Consider the following 19,666-nt stretch of genomic DNA (forward strand, 5'->3'; position numbering starts at 1 on the left):
ATTGGTATACGTAACAATAAACATACAACCTTTAGGATGCTACTTTTGGTCTTGGGAGCATCGAGCTGAAATCTACAGAAATTTAGGGTCTAATAATATTAGTTCATGTAATCATTTGACAAGGATTTATTAAGAGCTTAATAAAGCTCTTAATTCTAAGGATAAATAATAAAGCCAAATTCTAAGGATAGCGCAGTGAACAAGACAGACAAAATCCCTGCTCTCTTGAAGTTTGCATCCTAGTACAAGTGTTGGCCAGCTTTTTCTATAAAGGGCCAGATAGTAGATAGACTGGTGGGCTATATGTTTTCCTGTATAACTACTCAACTCTGCCTTTTTATTGGGAAAGCAGCCATACACAACATATAAATGAATGAGTATAGCTGTGTTCAATAAAAACTTTATTTACAAAAAAAGATTGCAATTCAAATTTGACCTGTGGGTCACAGTTCATGGAGACCTCTCTGAATGGGTCATCAAACACTTTTTCCAGACCTTGTGAGAAAGTTAATTACCATGGTATTTTCTTTGGATGACCCATTAACAAATTTATTTTACTGCCATTTTAACTATGCCAAGGTTAAATATTTATTCAGCTCTTCTCTCTTCAAGTTAAAGAGATCCAGTGGCTCAACTTTGAGAGCTGCCCTTTCAAATCTATTTCGGTCTAGAGATTGATGCTCATTGAATAAATTGTTCCTGAACTGGCTTAAGGTTGTAATTGTTCAATTGAAGTCCAAATAACAGGTGTGATAGTTCACGACCTCTGAGAAGCAGATGATAAAATGAGATTAGATATGCAAGACATTTATTAGGGGAAATACCTAACTTAAGGGAAAATTGGAAAGAAGACAGAGTAGTCTAGGAGTACCTTCTGGCTAGGATGTAGGTCTAATCACAGTAAAGAAGAAAGGGAAGGAAAGGAGATTGAGTGAAAGTCTTAGCCTCCAGGAAAGTTGTGAGAAAGTTAGCAAGGCTAAAGGAGAGCCCTTAGCCAAAGTCATGTGTCAGTGGATTCTAACAGTTTCCAGGAGCAGGAATGACTAAGTATCACTACCTCAATGTGTCATTAGCTACAAGTGGCCACTGGGAATTGTGCCCTCTGCACTACACAGTGATTTCAAAGCACAGCAGCTGGAGCCATTGCTCAATGAAACACCCACAGTAGGAGATTGGAAGGATGCATTTCTTATGGATATATGAAAAGGCTCCACAGCTAATTAACTTGACGGAAAGTTAAGATAGAAATGGTTTCAACAAGTTTTGCCACATTAATTCAATTATGCTCGCTGAGGATAAGGATTGCTTTACTTATGGCTGTATTCTATACTGTGCCTCTTAAAATCTCTTGCAGCAAGGAGATACCCAAAATTTGCCTTTTAAGATTTAGTTAAATTCCATTCCTAACACAATGGTTTCTATATAAATAATTGGATATTAGGGGAAACTCAGCCCAAGTGTCTAAGGAACTACCCCATAGTTACACAGCCAGCAAGTGGTAAGGACAACGAGATTCTAGGATTACACGAGACGACTTCAAGGTACATGGTAACATGACGACAGTTGATGGCACCATCGGCACAACAGCAACAGCAGCAGCAGCAGCGACTTTATCATTTATAGAAAACACTCAGGCTTACTATTAGGTTCACATTACTTTTGTTCTATCTAATTTCCATCTTACCTTCTGCCTGCACCCTTTTAGTGTCTACAGCCCTAAATAGAGAAAGGAATTCTGAGAAAGGCAGGAGGAAAAAGAGAGCCAGTATAAAAAGCATGTAGACTCTGATGTCAGACTTCCGGGGGACAAATCTTTGCTCTAACATTTACTATTAGTTGTCTCACCCAGGACAAGTTGCTTCTCCTCTCTAGATTTCAGTTTTCACATCTTTAATTGAGGGATGATGATGGTACCTGCCCTCTAAGAGTTTTATTAAATTATTAAATAGTTAACATTTGTAAAATTGCTTAGAACAGAGCTGAACACTAATTATTAGAGATGGATTTTAATGTAGTTTGTCTACTAGTGTACCTCTAATCAAAACTGGCCTGTGGTAGAAGCCACAAATGGACTCACAGGAAGGAAGGGACATGAATAATGTTTGTAACTAACCCCTTTATAGTGCACACTCAGAAAGAGGAACTGGAAGTAAAGAACATTTTGGCACCAACTGATAACAGAGTGAGAAAAACACCGCAAGTGAGACTAAGGAGGAAGGTATGGGCATGGTGCTGGCGCCTGATGCTCAGTGCCTTGTCTAGCAGAGTTATCTAGATGTGCTCATTATCTGTTTCTTTTCTGATTATGATGGTTATTGAACACACAAGTATTTTAAAATGGCATTGCAGTAAAACAATGTTTCTGCCACCTTTTGTTAAATTCAAGTCTAGAAGGTCTAGAGAAAGGACCAAAAGAAATAAGTTACTTATCTTTATAACATCATCATGTAAAAGTTAGCACATGGAAATGTAGTGCAAATCCATTGTTCTAAGTTACTAAAATAACTGAGAGCCTGAATTCAGTTTAGGAAAAGCAACACATACTGTGTGAAACAAAGGAGGAGTAATATGGGAGCAAAAACCTATGGGCAGGCTTTCATAGCACAAAAGGATCTACTGGTCTTTCTTTACAAAAATACTTAATATATAAGAATAGAGTGCATTTATATTAAGGGATAATTTAAAATTCAGTTTGTCACTTGTTCCTGCATTTGTACTTGAGTGAACTAGAGTAGTTATGTCTAAGTAGAACGTGTTCTCTTGCAAAGGTTCAACTAAACATCATGTGTATATACATTCACGTGAAAATGTTCTGGAGCAACACAGATTAACAGACAGCATAGACAGTTGGAAGACATTAAGATAAAGATGAAAAGAACACCCAGGATTTACTTCTTAAGGTAGGACATAGCTGGTCTGAGCCACTGTCTTCCTTCTCTACCTCCCTCTCATTGCCAGTTCAGTTAGATCTGTGATTTTTTTAGATGTTTTCTAGGTTTTAGCTATCTTAAAATTCTTCTTGGTGCATCCAATAAACTTTCATTGGCCTTTAAGGAGTATTTAGTTTTAGCTGTTCCCCATTGAGAGAAGGGTTTTGTTTTTTTTATCTTATGAATTTTCTCTACCATTTTCCATAAAGTACATATTTCTTAACCTTACAGATGAAGAACAAGTTGTTATCTCTTACCAAAAAAAAAAAAAAAAAAAAAAAGGATTTTGGGGGTAGAAAAAAACAAAGCCCTGCCAGGTAGGTCATTAAAACTTGTAACATAAATACATAAAAATTTCAAATGTTCACCCAGGTATGGTAGTATTGTGTTGTTCCAGTTTTTGAATATATAGAATTCTATGTAGAAGATGAAGATGGTGAGTGTTCTGTTCTTACAAAAACAAGAAAAAATACACTCATATTATTTATACTACCAGAAGTCAATATGTGCAGAAGACCAAGCTTGCCTGGTATGATGATAAATGATTAAGTAAAGTTTCAAACTTTTTAGTTATAATACGTAGTCTTCCCTTCTCCATTGCCTGTGGTTATTGATGATGGTGTGCAGAAAAAAATATTTGTCAAAGCCATGTGATTTACTGCTCCAGTGTAATCCTCATTTAAGTTCTTATTTATTTTAATGATTAGCATTGCTAACCAAGAGGGATAGAAAAGGAAAGAAATGAGAATGCCTCCATTTGAGTGCAAGATTCAATTGACCAGCTGTATCAATATGGGATAACTGCTCAAACTTTTCTGACCTCTGTCTGCTTTAAATGGTTTCCATAAAAATCATTTGTATCTGGGAAAGTTGTCTGTGTAATATATAATTCTCTGTCCATATAAACGGTCATTGTTCTTTATCTTTAAATATCATATGATCTATGATGCCTTTAACAGAAATAAAATAAAGCAGAAATGAAGTTGCATCTTGTTTTTGAATTTATATTGCTAAAATATTTAAACAAGGAAGCCCTTAAACTGAGATGGCTCTAATGCCTTGGTAACCTATAGAAGTAAATCAAAGCCTCAGCCAGAGTCAGTGCACTTCAATCCCAGAAAATGAAAGTTAGGAACTCAATTACAGCCAACAAGCCTCCCCTAAATAAGGCAACTGCTGAGGCTACAGTCAATCAAATAATTTCCTTGCTTTGCTTCTGCATCTCCTCTGTTCAAACCTTTCTCTTAGCTCACACATTAGACTATTCCTAACCACGTTCAGCTAAGCACTGCTCAACCTGAGTTGATGCGTGGCCAAATAAATTCTTGAAAATTTCATAAGCTTCAGTTTATTTTTTAAAATATATTTCAGCTTTGTTTCCAGAAACCAATTACCTTGAGATAGACTCATCCTCTGAGTTTCAGAATGGTAAATTGGATAACCATTTCCGTGGTGAAAGGAGACCAAGAGATCATCTTCAAATCACCAAAAATATTTTCAGTCAACTGTAATAGTGGGTTTGTGACTGATGATTAACGGGCATTTTCTGATTTGTACTGAAATAAGTATGACTGTACATTAAAAAAAAGTCTGTCATTGTCCATGGTAGGATGATACAGATATTATGTGGAGAGTTGTAATTGACTCCTCATTATAAAATCACGCTAAATAAAAAAATCTACATATTGCTGATCAGTTCGCTTGGTTTTCCTGCCTGTCTACTGTTGCACCAAACCTCTGCAGGTGCCCTTGTGGCTGGTGCATTACCAGAGACGAAGCAGGACACGTCAGAAATGCACATCAAAGGCACCAATTTGACCCAAATGGCTACTCTGTTTGACACATATCATATCACAGTTGGTAGCTGCAGTGTTTATTTAAATTTCAATGCTGATTAAGCCCTTTGCCAGTCCTGTTTTTGCAAACACATGCAAAGCTAAATACACCAACCCTTGTTAAATCAAAAGAAACATGCACAGCGTGTCAGGCAGTCACTGTTGTTATTACCAATAAACAAAAATGTATATGTTTCCCCAGTCTCGGTAGTGAAATGTGCTCTGTGTTTATGGAGTAAGCTAAAAGGGAAAAAAATTTTCTTAGTGAAGAGTTTGTCGACTCTGGCCCAGGGGTGTACCTGGGTCTCAACATCTGTCAGCTTTCTGGTCTGCTCTGCGGTTTGAGAGAGGAGGCTGGTTCCTATCTCGAGCATGGTGGCCGTGTGGTTCTGAACTGCATTCTGCTGTATCTGGGCCATCTCCGACTTCATATTTTCCACAATGTAGTTCTCAATCTGCAGGAGATAAAGGACAAAACATACTACATCATAAGCAAAGTCTCTCGGAGTGTGGAATATTTACAATGACGAAACAAGACACAGCTGGCAAATCAGCCATCTGGCAGGGATCCTCTGAATTTCTGGGAGCTGGGGAAAAGGGAGCAGAGCACACAGGAACCCAGTTGCTAGTAAACTCCTAATATACCAATACATGCATATAATCATCACAATCGTAACAAGTATTTGTACTTGGGTAGTGCTTTCTTATTTTCTACAACTCCTTCAACCCTCACAAAAAGATGTGAGTTAGGCACTGATGGCCTCATTGGTTTTTGTGGGTTTATTGTTTGTTTGTTTGTTTGTTTTTATTTGTAGCTGAGGAAACAGAATCAGACAAAGGTCAATGATGAGCCCACAGTCACCCAGCAAGAATGCAGCAGTGTTCGTATGATCCTTTAAATCTATATCTTGGTTCTCTGGTCTTTTCATTATACCATATTGCCCACTAATCTCTGAAAAAAATTCAGTCTCCCACTTTCATTTCTGTAATGAAAAGAGCATGCTGGGTTAGAGAATTACACAAGGAGTAGGAAGAAGACAGATGCCCAAAACACAAGCTTTTAGTAAAGTTCAGACAACAGTATACGGAATGAGCTGCAGAGGCAGCGAAAACCATTCTCTGTGCTCCTTTGATTTATTTAAATAAAATAAAATAAAATAAAAAGACAATGAATGTATAACCCATAAAGCAGCATTTGCGCTCCCCGCCTTGGGTAACATTTCGTCCTCTATGGTGCCATCTTGGAGAATACTATGGTTGTAAAATAAATTGTACCATGGGGGCCAGGAAGAATTATTAAGTGACTTACTGGAAGGGAGGGTGCTAGGCACTGCAGAGAGTAAAGCCGAGCATAAGCACTGCTTGAAAAATACAGAAGAAGCCCACAACTCCCTGTCGGTGCACTTACTTCTCCCCCACCACCCTGTGGTAACTACATTTTATTACCCAATTACACATATGGGGAAACTGCATCCCAGAGAAGTCAGGTCCAAGGCCACACACCACAAAAACAGCCAGACTTGGATTTGAGTACTAAAGTCCTTAACTTTCATACCAACACTCTCAACCACTTGATAGCTCTGCCAAGTTGTGCTCCACAAACCGGGTTCCAAATCATTAACAGCTACGTGATTTTTACTGATTTAGTGGACCATAATACATCCACTATTTTATAATCCATGGTAACATTATTGTCATGTAATAAATACAGTCTAAAGCTAAATTCCCCTTTGTGAAACCTTGGCAGCTCACTTTCTAACACCATCTCTTGCTTATTTCTATTTATCAAACATAAGTCTGCCCCAAGTGAAAGAAAATGAGAGGTTAGAATCAAACTCATACTGTTATTAATAAATTCTGACTATGTCCTTGGTAATATAAGTAACTCCCTTTCATTCTTTATTCTGAAATTAGAAGAGAGGGGGAAAAATCAACCTACAAACATCTGTTATAAAACAAATATAACACAGGTTAGAATAAATATCTAGAAATTATCTTGACAAAACATTTAAAAAATAATAGAAAGGTAATGGAAAGGAAGGTAGGCCAGAGCATCAGACATCTGTTGTTTTGGATTCTGCATCATATTTCCCCTTCTCTCATAACATCCTTTGACTTTTGAGGGGGGGAGTTATAAAAGGGTATATTCTTAAAAGTGGGAGGAGAATCTCCATCATGGAGATGTATACAACTGGCACTCATTAATTGTGTGGTTGGCACTGAACTAAGTGCTTTCTTTTTATAACAGTACTTAACCTTTACAAGTTTATGTGGTGGGTATTGCTATAGCTGCTTTAAAAGTGAGACTATTGAGGCCTAGAAAATCCACAGCAATTTGCCCAAGAGAAACAGTAAGTACCCCCAACGCCAAAACCCACATTCTCAATCTCTAACCTTTTCAATTTAACACTATTTAATTACTCTGTGATTTTACTATGTAGAGCCTCAACCTTGTATATTTATCAAAACCTCATGAGAAGCATTTTAAAAATGCAGATGAATGTGCAACACACTGGAACTCTGAATCGGAATTTTCAAGGGTATATACTGGACAACTTTATTTTTAAAAGCTTCCCAGTACAATTCTGATTTAGGCAAAGACCAATGCTTCTCAAAGTGTGGTCCACAGAATAACTGTCTATATGAGACCTGTTTTTCAACAGTCTGTCACGAAATGAAGAAACTGTAGTAGAATGCAAATTACCTTTGTCACTAAGCACTATTATAAATATAGTGTGTGTGTGTGTGTGTGTGTGTGTGTGTGTGTGTAGTAGCAAGACTCTGTCAATGAAGAAAGTCATGCTCTAATGCTTTAATTTACATTCTGGAGAAAACTTCTTATCTTGTTTGCAAAATGACAACAATTTCATTGAGTAGCATTGATTTAGAACACTATATTTATTCAATGTCACATTCACTGCTTACCAAGAAAGTTCAAATAACAACCTGGTTTCCCACGTAGATTCATCTAGTGAGAGAGAATTCACTAATCAGGGAGCTCCAATACAGATCTACTTGATATTTAAACGTTATTTTTTTAAAAGTAGGCTCTATGCCCAATGTGAGGCTTGAACTCATAACCCAAAAATCAAAAGATGCATGCTTGACCAGCTGAACCAGCCAGGCACCCTACATCAATTTCTTATGCAGCTGATAACTGGGAGTTATTTCTCAGAGCTTAGCTTGCTCTGGGTATAATATAATCATTTCAGTCTCCATAAAGGAAGACACCTTCTGGCAAAGAGTTAGTACATCAAGGCTCAGCTGCTTTCTGATCCTATCTTTGTCCACTCCTATCTATTTATTCTGTATTATTATGGCTTTTCTTAACTTTAAAAGTTAACACCAGCAAAGCAACATAACTGCTTTACAAAGGCATTCATCACAAAGATCCTCCCAATTCTGCTAACCCTGCTGTAGAAATATAGTAGGTCTCCAACCTATACTAAAATTCTTATTTGGGCTGCCATGATTAGTAACATGTATATAACTCCAGTCAATTATTTTTTAATCAAGTGGGGCTGCTCTCTCTAGGAGTAACTGCCTTTTAATGCAAAAGATAATGGCACAGTTAAGGAGCAAAAACCAGATGTAGTTGATTTAAAGGCTGAGGAGAGAGGCAGAAGTCAATATACAATGTGTGATTAATAAGGAGGGCTACTTTCATCTTATCTCTAAACATTCCTCTGTAGATGTGGAACTGTGAAATACATCTTGATGTGTCCTATCAGCCAGGTTCAGGAAAAATTTGTAACAAATTCAATTGTCCTCATATATTCCCTACTGGTTTTAAAAATTTGTTTGCAAAATATGATGGCTACTTCGTTTTAATATTTTAGAAGCCTCTAAGGTGCAGACCTGAGAGATTATAAAGCAAGAGACTCCCAACAGGAAGCATCAAATAATTTGACTGTTCTGCTACTCTCAGTGTATGACTCTAGATAAACTGGCCAAAAGACCAGCAAGAGAAGGGAGGATGCCAGCTGAAATGAGATAATGAACAATTAATGATGTTTAAAGCAAAGAAATAATGTTAAATTTGTAGTGATTCAGTGTTTAAAAAAGCTTTCATACACATTGACTGGATACATACACCAACCCTACATGGGGAGTATTGGCTCTATTTTCTGATGTATTTAAGAGATGGTGCTCAGAGGCCTCAGGTGACTTAATAGAGATGAAAGAAAGGACTCAACACTACCTTCTGATGTTCCTTCCACTAGCTTCAGATTTAGGAGAACTGCTCTGTTATGGACTGGTTGGTTGATTGATTAATGAAGGAGTGATTTCCTTTTTAGCCAGTTCACTGAGAACTAATTTATGCACTTCTTCGAGAAAAACATGCATTATTGGAGAGTGATTACTTTATTCTGCTTCATCATACTGGATGCCAAGTTAATTTGAAGGGAGGTAAGAGGTTCTAGGGCCAGTTATGTGGAAAGTTCACTTTGCTATCACTTTTAATGCAGTGGGCCATTAAAAGTTCTTCCATCAATTCCTACCTTTTTTGCTTAGTATGAGATTTATAACATATTTGTTTTCTTCTACCCATTCTATTTCTTGCAAGCTATTCTAAAATAATAACAAAGAAAATAACAACAAGAACACACTAAGCCTCTACTAAGGTTAAGTATCTTCTTTTTAACAGTCTAGGCACTGTACTGCTTCCTCATTTCGCTGATAAGGAAACAGGAAGTTAATGTAAATTATCTACCATCACACATGAGTGGGTGAAAGAGGCTAGGAGACCCTGCAGGTTGTGCTCCATTCTAAAGACAGTCATCAAGCACAAGCACACCACCACTAATGTCATAGACAAATACTGGTAACACATAATATTCATGCAGTAAATACATAAAGTGAAGGCTACAGAAAAGATGAGGAGAAGCTTGTTTAAAGATAGATAATTTTTCATTTTTTAAATTTAATCATTTTCATACAGATTGATGGCTATAAGGTCCTGGGAAATGTTCATGTAAGAAAGCACATATATAGTCAACTGTGTGACAAGCTGCATTATTAAGTAGAGAAAAAATATTTTTAAGAAGTCAAGATTATCAGTCATTTGCAGTTCACTCACAAATCATTTGCCCATGTCTTTTGCCCAATGAGTACTATGACTTTCCAAGATGAGACAACAGTTTTGAGAGCGCTTTCTTACTGGGCCTTCAAGATTCTTGCTGCTTCGAGTTCATGAGAACCAAAACCTGTGTGATACTATGACATGTCTTGCATATGAAATGCATTCTTTATCATTTCACTTCAAGGCCTCTCTTAAACAATAGCATATCTTAAAGCACAAAGAATAGAATTTCTCCATGTAATTCTTAAGAAAAAAAATTTTAAGCTCTATAAAAATTGACAAAGGCATTGTTCACTTAAAATATGTTGTAGATTAAGTGGACTCTTATTGAATGTTGGTGCATATGGTACTACTCAGTTATGGCAAAACAACCGTGAAATAAAGTAAAAGGGTAAATATGGGAAAGCAATAAAAAGGTAAAACAATGCAAAAAATGCCTTAAATGTTGATAGTTTTATCTAATATCCTTGTTTCATAAATCAGTGGCAATACTGAAAATACAACTACCTCTAAGTTTATGGTTTTATAAAAAGATGGCTTAGGCCAAATAAACTATTTGCAAGAATTTCTATTATTAGATCTCCCAGTATACTATTTCTTTTACCAAATGGCAAACTAAAATTGTCTTTTTAGACAACAGATCTATTTAGCTGACATTTGAAATAGTTTCTGTACTGATACGCATGACATGAATCCCATTTCTCCTTTTGGTATCTGAAGGAGCACTTACTATTTATGGAAGAAAGAAAACCATTAGAATAAGCAAGCTAGAAGAGACATTAAAAATTATGGGCTCCCAAAATCTCATTTTATAGATGTGGTGACTGAGATTCAGAGAGGTTCTAGAAAGCAAGGTGAAACAACTAATTGATGTCAGATGTCAGGCTGTGTTCACTCAGTGTGTGGGAAACTCAGACTTACATCATCAAGATGAACCAGCAACAATGGTTGCCAGTATTGTTGGCCCACCCCACATTTCCTTATTTCTTGCTTCCTGCTGTTTGCTTCATTTCTCCGGACTCCTGGTTTGAGGTCCCCTTTTGATAATACCAATTCATGCTCCATCAGTTTTTGGGGTGTTGACTCGGCTTTCTGCACTCTATACTTCCCTCCCAGCACTGATGTCCACCAGCTAGCTGTTCCTCAGTCACAGAGCCTAAACATCCCCCTGATTTTATTCTTTCTATGCATTGCCACACAAGTGGCAAAAACCAGAGCCAGATTCTAAAATTAGTTCAGGCTTATTAACCATGCATCATGTCAATTTAGTCCTAGCAAATATATGATAAATGCATCATATGTATTAAGTCTGGTACCAGATATAATGTGTACAAAGAGTTGAGTCTTGCAAGACATATATATGTAGAGATGAATCTTTTTTTTTTTTTTAAGATTTTATTCATTTATTTGACAGAGAGAGACACAGTGAGAGAGGGAACACAAGCAGGGGGAGTGGGGGAGGGAGAAGCAGGCTTCCTGCTGAGCAGAGAGCCTGATATGGGGCTTGATCCCAGGACTCCAGGAAAATGACCCGAGCTGCAGGCAGACGCTTAACAACTGTGCCACCCAGGCATCCCTAGATGAATCAACAACATTGGTAAATACTCGTTTACCTCTGACTACATTTCTTCCTGTAAATATTATTTCTGTTTGATAGGGAGAAGCTCTCAGCTATTGACAATAAGGTGAGTGGGACTTTATGATATCACCTCCAAAAGACTAATAGCAATACCCCCACTGAGGCACAGAGAGAAGCTAAGCTATCAAGGGCCTGCCGGAATATCCTCCATGAACAAATCCTGCAATAATTTTTCTTGGTTTTGATTCTTTTAAGACCACATTTTTGTGGCTATTGAAAGTGGTCTGTCACATATACAACCCAGAGTTGGGTCAAGACCCAGGAAAGTCATTCTCTCTCCACCTAAATGAATGAGATGTTTCCTATGCCAAAATATACCCTATTATCCTGGAAGCTCTCTTTTATATTCACCTTCACTTATACTCATCTGACAACCAAAAAAAATTCAGAGTCATGAAATTTTAAAATATAAGTATCTGCTTAATTTTTCCCCTTACATGTTTTTCCCTGCTTTACGTGTTTTTAAAGAGAGATGGTATATAAAAAGCACAGTCAGGCAGGAGTCAGGTTATCTGAATTTTAATCCAGGTACTATTACTGATTTATTCAACAAACTTGGGCAAGTTACTTAAACAATTTGGGTTTCAGATCTTGACCTATGAAATGAAGGTCTGGATTAGATTATTTTTAATGCTTGAAGCTCTCAAATTACTTGATTTAAAAATTCTCTTTTAAAGTATTAGAGTATGAAAGATTTTAATTTATTATAGAAAATTGAAATATGGATGTATATATTTATGTCTATAACATATATAATACACATCTTTAAAGGCAATTAGGAAAAAAATGCACAGGAACACTATATAAAAGCCTTAGATCCAGTTTCCAAAGCAAGCTAGAATTTCTGGTTTCCTTAATTCCCAGACACCATTCTGTCCAAAATATATTTCTTGTCTTTCACCAACATGTCCTGGCTTTCTCCTTATGTTTCTTATATTAATGAATGACACCACTATCACCTACCCATTCATCCCAGCCACAGGGAGTCACCTTTTTATTCTTTGCCTTCGTTTTCAACATTCCATCAGCACCAGACTGTGTTGCTTCTGTCTCCTGAGGAGTGCCTAGGTCCATCCCTCTCCCTACTTCCCTTTCCCCTACCACATCTCTTTATTCTCATGGGCACTGACTTAGCTCAGATTTTGTCATTTTCCTCCTGGATTTGTTTCGGCCCTATAACTGCTCTCCTGACTCCAGACATCCTCCGGTCCATCACCCATGGCATAACCAGAGGGTCTATCTAAAACATAAAGTTGTCCTCGTCACACCACTGCTTAAATTTGACTTTCAGTGGCTTCCAGTACCTTCAGATAAAGTCATGACTCCTTAATCAGCATAGAAGAATATGAGCTGTATCTGGCCTCCTTTTCCCTACTTTTAATTTATGCTCCAGTCATACCGAATTATTTTTCCAAATACACATTATTTTTTTATGCTTCCATGCCTTTGCACAAGGCTTTGCTCTGACTGGAATGTTTCTTTTCTATCTATCTTTTCATTGGCTAGGTCCTGTTTTCCAAAACTAAGTTCAAGTTCTTCCTCCTTAAGGAAACTTTTCATGACTCCCCTCTCTATAATATCTTTCTTTTCTTCTTCTTCTTTTTGAATATTCATTTATTTATTTTAGAGAGAGACAGTGAAGTACAGAGGGGTAAAGGGAGTGGGAGGGAGAGAATCCCAAGAAGACTCCCATTGTGGGGCTTGATCTCACAACCCCAAGATCATGACCTGAGCCAAAATCAAGAGTCTGAAGCTTAACTGACTGAGTCACCTACATGCCCTCTTTCTTTGTACTTCTAGAGCATCCTATGCCTTCTTCTTCTTTTTTTTTTTTTTTCATAACACCATCGTTTTCAGTACACCACAAGCTCCTTGAAGGCAAACAACTATTCTTCCTGGTATCACTTAATACCTGGCCCGAAGTAAATAAATAAGTTAGAGTAATATTAAAATTTTTTTTTTTTAAGGTGAGTTCTATACCCAACATTGGGCTTGAACTCACCGCCCTAAAATCGGGAGCTGCATACTCTACTACCTGAGCCAGCCAGGTGCCTCTTGTAAATTTATTTTATCTTATTTTATTTTTTAAAGATTTTATTTATTTCAGCAAGGATGAGAGAGTGAGCTCACAGAGGGAGAGGGAGAAGCAGACTGCATGCTGAACTGAGAGCCTGATATGGGGCTCGATCCCAGGACCTTGAGATCATGACCTGAGCCAAAGGCAGACACAGACACTTAACAAACTGAGCCATCTGGGCATCCCGCTCTTCATAAATTTAAATAAATTCAAATAATGCATGAATCAATGCAATGAATCAATGACTAACAGACTCCAATTGTGAGCTTACATTTGTTTCTGAAAGAATAAAATATCACAGAACCAGTTACTGATGATGCCTTTCTGAATGTCAATGGGAACAAAGTAAAGATGCAAAAGTAGATAGGTTTGAAGGCATATATTCTCACTTACTGGACCACATAACCCCACTTTGTCTTAACTGTACCTTTCTTCCTTTTTCAGTCATCTAGTTATAGGTAATTATTTAAATGAAGTTAAATCCAGCAAACACACTGAAAAGTAACCATGTTTTAATTACTGAGCTACACAATGAAAGCAAAAGAATGAGTAAAACTTGATTCTGATTATTAAGACTATCTATAATAAAAGTATATTACAAGTGCTAGAATGAAGATACAAATGTTTGCCTACCTGCCTGTCTGGTGGGGGAGGGTGAAGGAATAAATGAAACCTCGAAATGCAGGAATCAAGGAGGTCTTCCTAGAGTCAGTCCTAAATGAGTACGGCAGAGGGGGCATACATTTCTTATGTCTGCCTTAACACACAAAAATGGGGCCTGAAAAACCTGGAGGTTAGAGGATAAAGAAGTAGGCAGGACTATGACAACATGCAAGAAGCTATGCTGGCTTAGGCAAGATGATGGTCCTGACCACCTCCCGGAATATGCTATTCAGGAAATGAAGAATTCTCTGGTCAGAATCAAGATCATGCCTTTGTGGCCCCACACAGAGCAAAAGCATACCTTCAGATTTTAATACGAAATTCATTTAGTAGGCTCAGGCAGATAATTTCTTCATACTTTACCATATTTTCAAATATACTAAGTATAAATTCACCTACTTAATAACACATATAAGTATATGTATGTATATGTGTGTATATTTACTTGTGCACTTGTGCTCTCATACACATATATCCCTCTACTCCCAACATATGTGTGTCAGATTCTTCATTATATCTTGAGGTTCTGCTCATTTCACTATAGTTAATTTCATTAATGTCCAATTTAAAATCACCAATGCATTACTTTTCTGTGGATGAGTTATATTTTATGTCAAATTTAATCACTATAGATAATACCTGTTTAACAGTCATGGACAGCTACAGTATACTGTCTAACATTTGAGAAACTTTTTTCCTAAATTCTGAATTTACACTTAGATGATAGAGAAAATGGATGAAACACAAAGCAACTTTGTACACATTGTTTTTATACCAATCAAAAGTGATAATTTACAAAAAAAGAAGATACTGGTTGAAACAGAAAATTGTAAACATTTATCTTCCTTTAATTGAGTGGTTTTGTTGTTGTTGTAGTTTTGTTTTGTTTTAGTTTCTAGTTTATCTGGAATAACATTTATCCCCTTGCATGCTACATAAAATACATTCCAATTCACTTAAAAAAGAAAGCTTTGATATTTGAACTAGTGAGCACCCCAGCAGACAGTAACTGTGGGGGGTTAATGGATATAAGAGACTATCTACAGGATAATACTAAGAAACATCTTCTGCAAACTCTGTTCTTTTTCTCCTATGACAAATGACAGTGATGCAAACAAGCAGCTTATGTTATTCATCTTTAAGGAAAAACTCCTGCATTAAAACACTGTAGGCCAGGTCATGCAATTTAAATACTTAGCAGATGAGTTTAAACATAAGTATAAAATCCTAAATAATTAAGAGATTCATAGATTTTTCAGGAATTCCCACTACAAGGTAGAAAACTGCTATCATTTTACTCTGGTATTTCATATGAAATTGCAAGGTATTGCACTTAAAATCTAACCTGTTCAACATTCTGACTTTTTAGGCTATTATCTTTCCATACATCCTACTTCTTCCCTTGAAATAAAAGTGATCTAGTCATCTTCCTTCTCTTCTTAAATTATATATGTGTGTGTGTGTGTATGGGTGTTTTCTCCTACAATGTGGGATTACTCAATGGAACATACAGTAAGTTTGTATAGGCATAAAGCTGTCAACGTCATTGCATAATAAACATTCCAAAGTATTATGTGAGGTCTAACTTTTCCTGAATAATATTTGAAGTAGTTCTTATTTAAATTACCCTTGGTCCAAGAACTAGAAAGATTATGAGGATGAAGACAGTTATTCAAAGTCTAAGAAAGGGACAGTGATTGCTAACATTTTATAAGTGATATGAAATCCCTCTTTTTCTTCATTTTCATCAAAGGACTACAGACACTCGGCATTGTTTCTTCTTTCACAAAGACCATATTGGTGCCTTGGCGATGCTTGTTACATCTCCAGTGCTATTGGAAGGGAGCCCAAATTACCATTACATTGAATAGTCCCTCTTAGAATTAACTGCACACCATGAGAATGAAATGAAGCATAAGTAACTATTAAAATACCTGCTCTCATTACCACATGTACTGCCAGAGGAATTTTGTAAAAGCCCCTTTTTAAAAATTTTTATTTATTTATTTGAGAAAGAGAGAGAGAGAGAGAGAGATCACAAGTAGGCAGAGAGGCAGGCAGAGGGAGAAGCAGGGTCCCCACCTGGCAGAGAGCCTGATGCGGGGTTCGATCCCAGGACCCTGAGGTCATGACCTGGGTTGAAGGCAGAGGCTTAACCCACTGAGCCACCCAGGTGCCTCATGTAAAAGGCCTTTTTCATGACCAACTGATCTAGTTTGGAGAGCTGTAGGTCACCTCACAGTTTTCTTCCTGATTTCATCCCCAACCCCAACAAGCAATGATCACTCAAAACCTTCTATTTTTCACTAACTGAAGAAAGGCTGATCTGATTTATAATAAATTCTAAAATCTTGGAATCTTAGAAATATTAGACATTACTAAGCTCCCATTAACATTTAGCAGATATCACATTGTGACCTTTGCTTTGAATTCTTTTTTTAGTAAGAAATAAAATGTTGCATAGATGAACTAAGTACCCCTTCTACATACACACAAGAATTAATTATCATGAAATTGATATGGACTTATACTACATAGGTATATACACAAAATAATAAACCATGTCATTTTATTTTTCATTATAATTTCAAGATTTACAAAAATGTTACCTTATTGTATGGCTCCTTCAACTCTTTCACTTTTTAATCAACATTAGGTTTTTGAGACTGAGATGTGTATTAGCAGTATAGTCTTATTATGCATTATGGGACTGAATAAGATTTCATAATTTTAACTGATAATAAAAATAGTCTTGTACCCCAAGGCCTGACTTACTCTGAAGACGGGAGTACAAACTATTTAGACCTATTACCCTGAGTACGAAGAAGAGGCAAATTGTTTCTCAACATCTCAGTAAACCCTTAGCATTTCTTCTCTAAGGGGCGGAAGGAAAGCTGTGTGATAAATCTTGTCCCATTTATAGAATATATTTCAAGAATTTGTACAAATAATTTTTATCTTTAACAAATAGTTATTTCCCAGAGAGAGCAATTAGGGGGTTGAGAAAGAAAGAGAAACAAGAAAACAAGTTACCAGAACGAAAAATTAATTCTATAGTCTTTTCAAACATAAATTACTATGTTAAAATTTTAAAATAACCATGACCACAATCATCAAGGCAGCCCTTCCAACTTTCTAAGCAGGCTTCCATTGTAGAGACAGTATAGTCTAGACTTTACGGCACAAAGTGACTAAAAAGAACCAGCTTTTCATGGCTTAAAAACAAAACAAAACAATACAAAAACCTTTCTTGCTGAACATAGTAAGCAGTATACAAAATGATATATTTATTTAATACGTTCTCAATTATGATAAATGTATTCAAACACATTTGTATGCACTGGAAAAAGAAAAGAAACACTGAATTGTGAACAGTGCCTATCTATGGCTGATGGGAATACAGGTGAATTTTATTTTCTTCTTGAAATAGTTGATATTTTCCACTTTGTTTAAAAAGAATGAGAATTTAATTTTATATTCAGGAAAAAACAACAACAACAAAAGAAGGAGAGAAAGACAAAAATGTGCTTAGAATGCATTCAGTCTGTGGGAAACTTCGAAACACCTGGCAATTTAGTAGTGGTGTGGTCAGAGCAAACCTGGAAAACAGACTATGATCCACAGGCATGCCCCTTTGGTTCCACTGGTTTATCTCCTCTAATCCTGTCCTTATGCCTGCCTTTATGAGAACCAAAGATAACTAATAAACAGGAGAAAACAAAGAGCAGAAACAGCCTCAAAGAGTCTCTTCTGATGGGGAAAGTTTGGTGGAAAGCCTCTAATAATAGCCATTATCTACTGAGGCTTCCTATGTGTCAGCCAATGAGCCAAGGTCTTTATATACTTTCCTTAAATTCCTCACAGCTGTCCTTTGGAATAGATATTGTTACCATTTCATACCGATGAAATGGTCGAAGTGCTGAGAAATTAAATAATGTGATCAGGGTCACAGAGCCCAAGCGCTCCAGCTGGTATTAAAACTTTGGTCTGATTCGCAGGTCCACTCTCCTTCCACTAAAGTCTGCCTCAGCATCTTGTTAGTGCAAGGCTCCCAAAGGGCCATTTCCTGCCCAAATCTGTCTAGCTGAAATATTTTGTTTGGCTAACCCATCATTTCAAGTACAGCTTCAAGCCTTCAGCCAGGATGGGTGAAAATCCCGACCCTTTAACTATTAAAGTAAGCTGTCTTGATCCCAAAGGCATTGCCACCAGTTTGGGGGGGAAGAGGGAAGAAGGCACCTAACATTTGCCTGTCACTTTCCAACGGTTAAAAACAAACAAAAACCAACCATGCAAAAACTCTGCATTCACTTGTTTTCCCTTTTTAAAATCAACGAAAAATCACTTTCACCACTATCATGCTTAGGAATATCAACAGAATGATTGAGTCAATATGTAGTGGGCCCTTTGAGGCCTTCCTAAACTGAGCATAAAGTAATTATTTTCTATGACAAGGTGACTTATTCTTTCCTTAGCTCATGATGATATGTTATTTATAGTCTCATTAATTATCCTTGCTGAAAAGTATTTTCTTTCATTTACTCAACCAAAACAGAGATAGCATCATCATATGGCATATGGATTAGTATTATTCTTGTTCTCCTATTCACTACACTATCATCCTTTCAAACCAACATAAATTTCAGGTGAATCCTTATTCTCATGTTTGTACACACACTTTGAAAACTTATTCTCATGGAGTGTACTCTAACATTATGACGTTAAAAAAAAAAAATACTTACCAACAACATTTTATCAATAATCTTCAAAAGAACATTTTTTTTCTTTTTGAAATAAGTGTTTTCTAGGTTACTAAGTAAGTGTTCTCTAGGTTAAAACACACTGAGCTATATCTAAATTGAAACTGCTAAACTGATATAATTTTTGCTAAAAAAATTTAGTTTGTCCAAAGTTGTACTTACAGCTAAATATACTTACATAAGTTTTGCAGATATATATATTTATATAGAATATTGAATTGGAATACATACATATCTATAAATACACATACATACACATATATGTGATAAAATAATAGACTGTAATTGTTGCCCCTTGAAAATTCCATGTTTTATCAAGTCAGTGTAAGATTACAGAATAGTAGATCAGATAATGACAAAGACATACAGGTACACACACAGATGTGAGAGTGTAATTATGCATGTTTATATAATATATACACATATATTTTCTTATATGGGATGAGCACAGTTTGTGCCATGGAGCTAAAATGATGCAAAAGATATAGTTCTTACCTAGTCCCTGTCTTAGTGAGAAAGCCAAGTATATTAATAGACAACATCATTATAATGTGGTAACTGTTAGAATAGAAAGAGCTTGCAAAAGATTATGAAGGAGATACCCCAAGTTTATGAAATCCATGACATTTTGTTCCATACACTCATAGAGAAGGACTAAAGAGTTTGGTATATCCTCTCA

General features: G+C 36.4%; 1 protein-coding gene across 4 annotated transcripts in view; it reads right to left on the bottom strand.

The window, feature by feature from the left end:
* Positions 1-19,666, bottom strand: part of ANGPT1 (angiopoietin 1) — a 249,404-nt gene that overhangs the window by 89,068 nt on the left and 140,670 nt on the right. For all 4 annotated transcript variants that reach the window (XM_032315588.1, XM_032315587.1, XM_032315589.1 and 1 more), the window contains exon 2: positions 5,065-5,220. In XM_032315588.1, coding sequence (XP_032171479.1) covers positions 5,065-5,220 — 156 coding nt within the window. The remainder of the gene's footprint in view (positions 1-5,064; positions 5,221-19,666) is intronic.

Source organism: Mustela erminea, chromosome 16 (genome assembly GCF_009829155.1).
Source record: "Mustela erminea isolate mMusErm1 chromosome 16, mMusErm1.Pri, whole genome shotgun sequence".
Taxonomy (NCBI): domain Eukaryota; kingdom Metazoa; phylum Chordata; class Mammalia; order Carnivora; family Mustelidae; genus Mustela; species Mustela erminea.